The sequence below is a fragment of the Limulus polyphemus genome, unplaced genomic scaffold (assembly GCF_000517525.1).
Source record: "Limulus polyphemus unplaced genomic scaffold, Limulus_polyphemus-2.1.2 Scaffold581, whole genome shotgun sequence".
In the NCBI taxonomy this organism is placed as follows: Eukaryota; Metazoa; Arthropoda; class Merostomata; order Xiphosura; family Limulidae; genus Limulus; species Limulus polyphemus.
The window spans coordinates 342,692-350,973 of NW_013666191.1; the positions used below are offsets into that span (position 1 = coordinate 342,692).

Here is an 8,282-nt window from a genome sequence, read left to right on the forward strand (position 1 = left end):
TTTTTTCTTTTTCTATTGCATACTAAAAATTAGACTAAAAGAAACTTACTAAGTTTCGTCCTAATTTGGTTTATCTAATGTAGGAAAAGTAGTGCTTCTCTTATATATATATATATATATATATATAATGCTCTTCATATAGCATTAACTTTAAAAAACGTTGTGCCCTTAGTCCATTCATTTCGAGAGTATATTCTTTTCAACGTAATTTTCGAAGGTTATATAGCGTTTAATAATAACGAACTCCTTTAGGTAGCATGAATAAATGTCAGTTTTCTTAGTCTTTATATATGGATATATATTTTTAAGCGTCCATTATAACTTAGATACAGATTTCAGCAAGGTGAACATTAAGAACATTTTGTATCCATGTGTTGTTTCCAAATACACAGTTCTCAATTAGATTTAACATATAATGCTTTTCCTTTCTATTCTCCGTTTTGTTCGTTATGACAAAATGAAAGATTCACAACAGTAAGCAGGGCTAACGCTAGCAGGCCCTTTAAAATGTCGTTGCTTTGCTCCCATTGTAATGTAGTTCATTAATCTAACTTTAGATTTATTTTAGATTTGGTTCCATCCCCCCTACGTCTCTTAATGATACTGATGCGAATTGTCATTTTTGTGTGTTAAAGCTGTATTTATATATCCGATTATAAAGTTATATTTGCAGTCTACGTTTGTATTTCGGTGTTCTGGCGTTCTTTGGGATTATCCACAGATCACAGAACCAAACACTTGTTATTTATCTTGTACCATGCAAAGAAAATAAACAGTTTCAGCCAATTTTTTGTCAGAGGGAAAAACACAACATTATAAAAGTACTCAATATGATGCAATAAGTAGATCCCGCCGCTTGTTACAATGTGAATACGGGCAGCTTAATAAAAATGAGTTAAAATATGTTCTACCACCAATTCAAACGTAAAGAAGTCGATAATTTGAGGGTTAAATTATTTTTTTCTAATTCATGTATAAAGAGAAAGAAATAATATAATATTTTATTATACGTACTATTAATAATGAGTGTACACCTGACTAGTTATCATAAAAAGTTGTTGTTAACTACGAAGAATTAAATTATAAATTTGTTTTCATTTCTTCCGCTTGTTACAATGTGAATACGGGCAGCTTAATAAAAATGAGTTAAAATATTTACTACCACCAATTCAAACGTAAACATCTGGGAATGTAAGTACCTTATTCCGCCAAGTCTTGGGTACTCTTATATGAACGAATAACCATCCGATATAGTTTTGATTTCGCAGGGACATGACTAATAATTGTTGGAAACTTCTAAAACAGCTCGCTGCTAAATTACCCTTACTACCAGAGAAAAATGGAAAGATACGTCGCATTAACTATATATATTACAGAACTATTAGATTTAAGCTCATCCACTATATATAACTATATATATTCAACTCCAATGTGTACTCCACTAAAGCCAAATATCAGAAGTTTTATAAACTAGGATATGCTTTTGTACTTCCATCACGATCCTTTTCTCAAATCCCCTCTTCGACTTGGACTATAAATGGTTCAAAATATTGTCGAGAAAACAACTAAGTAATCAGGTCAACGGGGGTGACAGTGTTTGTGTATTTTGTTTTTTTAACAATCACACTATGACAAGGTTCAATATGTTTTTTAAATAAAAACGTAATTGTTTTTATCAGCTATAAATTGTTCCAAAAACACGTTTTTATATAATAGCAGCATGTAAAAATCTATATTTGAACCCTTTGTTATTGTACAGAAAATACATTATAACCACAAAACTGTTCCGTGTTCTCGTATGCAGCTACAGTTGAATAACAATTAATAAAGAAATTAAAAAATAAATTTATACATTTCTTGATCTATTACCAGCTCAAAATAAAAAAAAAGTTCTATAAAGATGAGTAAGAAATATTTCATATATTAAACCTTTCTCAATAAACAAAATGTATTGTGATCAATCCTAACACAAAATTCGATATAACACAAAACTTCAACATAGTAAACAGAAGTCCCATTTTTGTTAAGTTCACCTGTAAGCTGACTTGGATCTATTTCTAACCCATAATAAAAAAGGCCGTGTGTTAAATTCAAAGACAAACACTGCATATTAATATCCTTATGTACATTCTTACAACAAGGTACAAGACACACATTGCAATACTGCAATAAAACAAGTTATTGTGTCACTATATCTAGCACACGTTACTGTTTACCCCAGTGACAAGTTCTAACAGATACGTAGCTAGAGAATAACAGAACAAAAAACTTTTGTGTTCACCTGTATCCAAACTCGGTGCCTCTTTCCGAAAGAGCGACTGATGTAAAACAGACGCCATCCGTTTCACACGTGTTGTTCGTATCTTTACCGCAGCTGTCACAGTGGCATTTCAAAGCTGAAACATACAAGAAACATAGTTTAATAATAGCGAACACAAGCGTAAACATCAGGGAATTTGAGTACCTTATTCCGCCAACTTTTGGGTACTTTTATCGGAACGAATAATCATGTATATAAATTCGGCGACAAAATGTATTTGAGCATGAATACAGTAAGTGATACCCAAAAAAACAATATTTATTAGGTTAACACCAGGCAGTGCTTCATATTTACTTATCTGAATCCTGAAATGATATTCTACATACGAACTGGTACAACAGAGAAACGATATATTCCAAATAAAATTATAGGAAGGATTACTTCTGTTTCAATTCGCTCCATTAAAATACTATGGATTTAAGAAAAAAATATATATGTAAGTGTGTGGGTGTATACTTTAACTTTCTCAATTAATTATATATTCATGTCATTAGGCCCTCTCAGAGGTTCAGAGAGACCCTGGCTATAATAAAAATAAAAAACGATAACACGTGAAAAAAAAAGCAATCATTAACCCAAAAGTGAAACATAATTTAAATATTTTGTATTTAACATATATTTATTAACATTATTTGACATTTAATAAATGCTTTTCTAGCCTTTTCCTGTAAAAGAAAAAAAAGTCTAAATTTGAGGCCTCTTTTGAGCTTTAGGCCCAGGCCAAATGAGCCTCCTGCCTCCCCCCTTTAATTGGTCTTATATGTCATGTGCATCAGTATATATATAAAAAACAGCAATTCAGTTATCCTTATTTTCAGGTTATTCGTTGTTTCAGCTCCTTTCTTCAGTTGATCTTTTATGATGACTGACGATTACAATGTGTTTTTTCAGGTGTAAAATATGGTAAGTATGGAGAATGGGTCACCAGTTTTTATTTTAACAGAAGCTACGTCTATGAATAAAACAACATAAAGACAAAGCTTCAGTTAAAGCACTAAATGGGTTTTGTCAAAAGTATTTGGGAAGCAAAAGGGGTTAATAATAGACTTAACATAAAAGAACAGGGTAAGATAACGTTAATATAACGCCAGAGTACTTTAATTCACGTTGTGTGCTTTTCCACGAACTCCTCCCACAGTTTTGGAGCTAACAGGACCAAACTTGGCAGGTGGACTTTGAGTAGTTCTGATGATGTCTTCATTTATACGGCGAAGCCCCCTAAATAACTCCCAGAAAGCAACCCAGACATGTTGGAGGCTGAGAATGGGTTGGCAGGTTCTATGAACTCGAATCGGATTTTGTGTTTCTTGAACCATCAAGATCTACTGGGCGCCATTGTGGAAACTGTGTTCATACTCTCATTTATAAGGTAATGGGTCCAAACTTGGTAAACGTGCTCAAGTACATTGGGCGGGTATCCTGTTGTGTTTTTTTCTTTTCGTTTCTTTAAGGTTATGGGACTTCATTGAGTGGCTATAGACTAAACAATTGGAGATAATAAAGGAGCTTGATAAGTACATTGGTTCTCTGTGAATCACGAGAAAGCCTTTGAACCCCACAGATGGTATTTTTATGCTAAGTGTTATATAATATGCATAGTGATATTGTAAAAGTTAATTTTATCTTAATGTCTGAACATTTCTTGTACACCTAAAAGTCTGATTAGTCGTCAGCATTGTGATTTTAAAGAAGCCTATATACGTGAATGAATCTAAGTTTCAAATGGACAGCAACTGCCTGTTGTAGAAACCTACAAATGTATAGGACGACGTTTCGAAAGTATTCGCCTTTCGTCTTCAGGCCCTAACAACCTATCAAAGATTAAGCCTATATACATTTTGTCAAGTTAACATGTTTAATTACTGATCTTGTTTATTACTAGACGGTTACTATATGTGTTCGTTTAGATGTTCAGTGGTTGAAGGAGACATTCGCTTAAACTTTAAGAGCAGTTGTGTCTACCTATAAAACTAAGTTTATTTGATTTGTTGAATTTCACGCTAGCCGTCCCTAAATTTGAAATAATATACCAGGGGAAAAATCTACCCTTGTCTTACTGAAGAGTGGGATTTGACTAACACCCTTATAACAGAACCTTAACTCCATAGCGCTTTGCGCGTTATTTTCTTTTGGCGGAATTGGAGCACGAACGAAGTAACTTCAGACATTTAGACTGGTACGCTAACCATTGTGCCACGCTCAGTCTAATAATAACAGTAAATTACTTAATTAAATATTAAACGGTTTGTGTAAAGTTAAAAGTACATGGGAAGCAATACGGGTTAAATAAACATTAAAATAAAACGAAAGGGTAAAGTTAATAAAAACACAGATATAAACTATATCATTAAGTACGGCAGTACTTAACAGTAGGAATCGTTATGAAACAAAATGGCGGCCATAAAAATTGCTCGTTTAAAAATACCTTTAGAATATCTGAATATTAACAATGACTAGTTCACAGTACTGGCTGAGCAAAACATAAGCTTATTGTACTTATAAAGCCGTTTAAATCGTTATATACGTGTTTATGGAGTGAATCAATATTTCACTATTTCAACGAATTTTCATCTAAGTAAATAATTTAGTGACATTTTCAGACTAGCGGACAGAAAAAACGACGAATCTTATCGCTATAATTCTTTCACAGCACTCTTTCTGTCCCAATGAATATTTTCTTGTAAGGAAAAGGATACTGGTATATAATTAGATTTGAGGATAGGTTGGTGAAGACCTTGATGAGTAATAAAATCGAATCGGGTATACGCGCGCCCCACGCTTGGTACTGCTGATACACAAAAATATAGCTAACGAAAAGGAAACAAACAAGTATAATATCCTTTTTAATTATATAAACACAAGTAGACTCAGACTAACATAATTACAGTGGTTTGCCAAAGTAGGGATAATTTTTTTTTTTTACATTTTAAGTAACTCAGTTTTTTGTAGTTTTCTTGTTTCAATAATTTTTGTAGCATTAAAACTTTCTATATTGCAATAGCTAGCTAGGTTACGTATATATCGATCCCTACTTGTCTATAAAATTTAATTTCTTTATTATACTTGTAGTAATTCTCAAATGAATATATGTTTACATATTGATGTATCAATGTCTACTTGATTTTTGAACATCACAGTTTTCATATCCTGGCCCCCACAATACTTGGGACAATCAGAAAACAGTTGAGAAATTATGTAGGTATTTCAGTCATATGTTAGTAGCACGCTTGATACACTACCCAGGACAAATTACAGTATTTTCTGTACATGGCTAGCTTATCACTTTGACATGTTCGAGACATTTCTTCTCTTCCAGTAATGCCGTCTTTACTATCTTGAAGTCAGTTCTAATAAGAGGTTCTTGAACTTCAGGTATAACTGGGTGTGTGTTTTTTTTGTTGTTTTTTCTTTCTGAAAACAGCAGCTGGAACATTACTGTAATGTTAAGTAATATCTTTCTGTTAAATAATATCTGACATTCTAACCCCACTAAACTCCTTGTTTGATTGTTGAAAGAGTGAGGTCCCAGTATCGTGAAATTAATAGTGGGCAGTTGAGGAGCTGGGATTGTTGTCTATGTTACCAACCACAGCAGTTGTAAAACTACCATGGCAAATATTTAGAGGGCAGACAACACCATCTAAACTGAAGCAGTTACTCACACTGTTTGTCAGATATATGAAAATGTCCAGTACTCAATCTTACGATATGGATAATCAAAGGCTAAACATTTGATCCACAAACTGTCTATTAAGTGTTTTGCATGATGATGAAGTCTGACCTAAACTGGAAAGGCGCACAGCTTCTGTTTTCATGATGACCCGTAGATCCTTCGTGATGATGCACATGGCTGTTGTAGTCTATCAAATGGGAGACTATCAAAGCTGCTTGGGAGTAAACCGATGTGGACTCTGACTTAATATTGGGATCATGCAAAATAACGTTAAAAGTTATCATAGCACTAATCTCTCTTGGCATTTTTTCTTCAAAAGACCCAGTGAATGATGTCTATGTCGAAAATACCCCTCAGGATGGTTTTTGCAGTTTTCATAAGCTTCAATGTACACGTCTTCCTCACAACCTAGCTTCAGGGCTAAGCCTAACACGACCATTTACTTCTGTCCCTATCTATTGCAATAGAGCTAAGTAATGTTTGAATAGGTCTGCAAGCTTGGGCAATATAGTCACTTGCTCAAGCTTCACTGACGTATCTAACCACCTCCGCAAGAGATTTCCACTTTCCTTTGCTCCGGTTCTATTGCAAAGCAACACTAAACATTTTGGTTGTACTTTGCATTTTGGGGCTATCAAATCACCTGTGCTCGGCTTTGCTACCAATCTAGAAACCTGAAGTTGTACTGCACACTTGTAAGCATAGTTACGGATGTTGAAAGTTGATTTTTATGAAGAGATGTTATCGGTTCTCTTTCATTACAAGAGAAACGAGAAAAATTGTCACTATACATATGTTGTTTACATTGCCGAGTTTACTTTTTATAGTGTTCATTTCATCTATTGAAAATCAACTTTGTCATTACGCTCTCTGAAACAAGGTACTTTTAAATTTCAGTTTACTTGATCTATGCCAACTTGCTTTATGTTCGATAAACATATTCTCAATACCATCGTTTTCATCAAGCAAATGTAATGTTCACTTCAATAAGCATTTCTACAATCCGGCAGTTGTATTTTACAGTTTTCTAGCATTTGGATAGCTAGGATTAGCTGGGCATAGAAGCTTATCCGATGTATTTTGCAAGCAAATTATGCAATCACTCCAGTTTATAACGAGAACGGTTGCAAACGATCCTGTTTAGCCTGTATTTACAAGCTATTAACGTTTTGACTTCATATACGTCGAGCCGTGCGTTAAGTTCAGTTGACTTCGTGTCTCCAAGTTGCACAAAAACGATTAATTTCATTCACATACTTACGTCATCTGTTAATGATTAAGCATGATTCCAGGATGGAAGCTCGGTATATTGAATTGTTGTGTACAGTGTTTCAGAGTGCATCTTGTTACGATTTCACGACGTCCGAGCGATTTTATAGCGTATCTAAGAGAACATTCTTACAATTTTCATACAGCCAGTTCGATAAAAAAGTTAGAAAAATTAAAATTTGTATATGTACATAGTGTAAAAACGTGTACTCGAAGTCTTTTAGTGGCCATCTTAAAAATGACTTTACTATATTGGCGGCGGCGTTGCCCACATATCTCGGATTGTTCACAATGTTAATTAAGAAGTACATTTCTACAGATTTTCATACTGTTATAAAATGAGCAATTATTATGTACCTTGTTACTTATCTACTCCAGTACTGTATGAATACCAGATGCAACATTAGTATTGGGCCATTTTGTGACATTTACAGAAACTTAAGTGCGTCGCAACCACACTTGTTTTCACCATCTGCTCATATTTCTGTGGTACCGAAGATGGTTCCTTTTGTCGTGTGAATCCAAAACGTACGATTTTTAGTTTTTATTTCCTAATTAAGTGACTGTTTTACTCTGAACAAGTAGGGGCATGTGGGTGCAATCATTGACATTTAATTTTTTTTTTTACTTAATTATCTTTGGAATAGTTTGTTTGTGTTAAAGTGCAAAATTATACATTAGGCTATCTGCGTTTTGCCTACCATGTTTGTTTGTTTTTTCAGCAAACCTTTGACATCATGAGGGTACACATAATTAACATGTCCACCCTTTTCTCCCAAGTTATGCATTATAAATAAATAACATTTATAAACACTGTTTAGACAAGAATTTTTATTTTATTTCGTCAGCACGCTTTTATTTTAAAGGTTTCTTTGTTTGTTTGTAATTAAGCACAAAGCTACACAATGGGCTATCTGTGCTCTGCCCATCATGAGTATCGGAACCCGGATTCTAGCATTGTAAGTCCGCAGACATACCGCTGTGCTACTGGGGGCTTATTTTAAAGGAGAAAGAATAATC

The 8,282-nt window shown here is 33.9% G+C and overlaps 1 protein-coding gene across 1 annotated transcript in view; it reads right to left on the reverse strand.

Moving 5' to 3' along the window:
* LOC106459251 (TGF-beta receptor type-1-like) overlaps positions 1-8,282 on the reverse strand; it is a 137,868-nt gene that overhangs the window by 63,179 nt on the left and 66,407 nt on the right. The window contains exon 2 of the mRNA XM_022385710.1: positions 2,282-2,396. Within this exon, the coding sequence (XP_022241418.1) occupies positions 2,282-2,396 (115 nt within the window). The remainder of the gene's footprint in view (positions 1-2,281; positions 2,397-8,282) is intronic.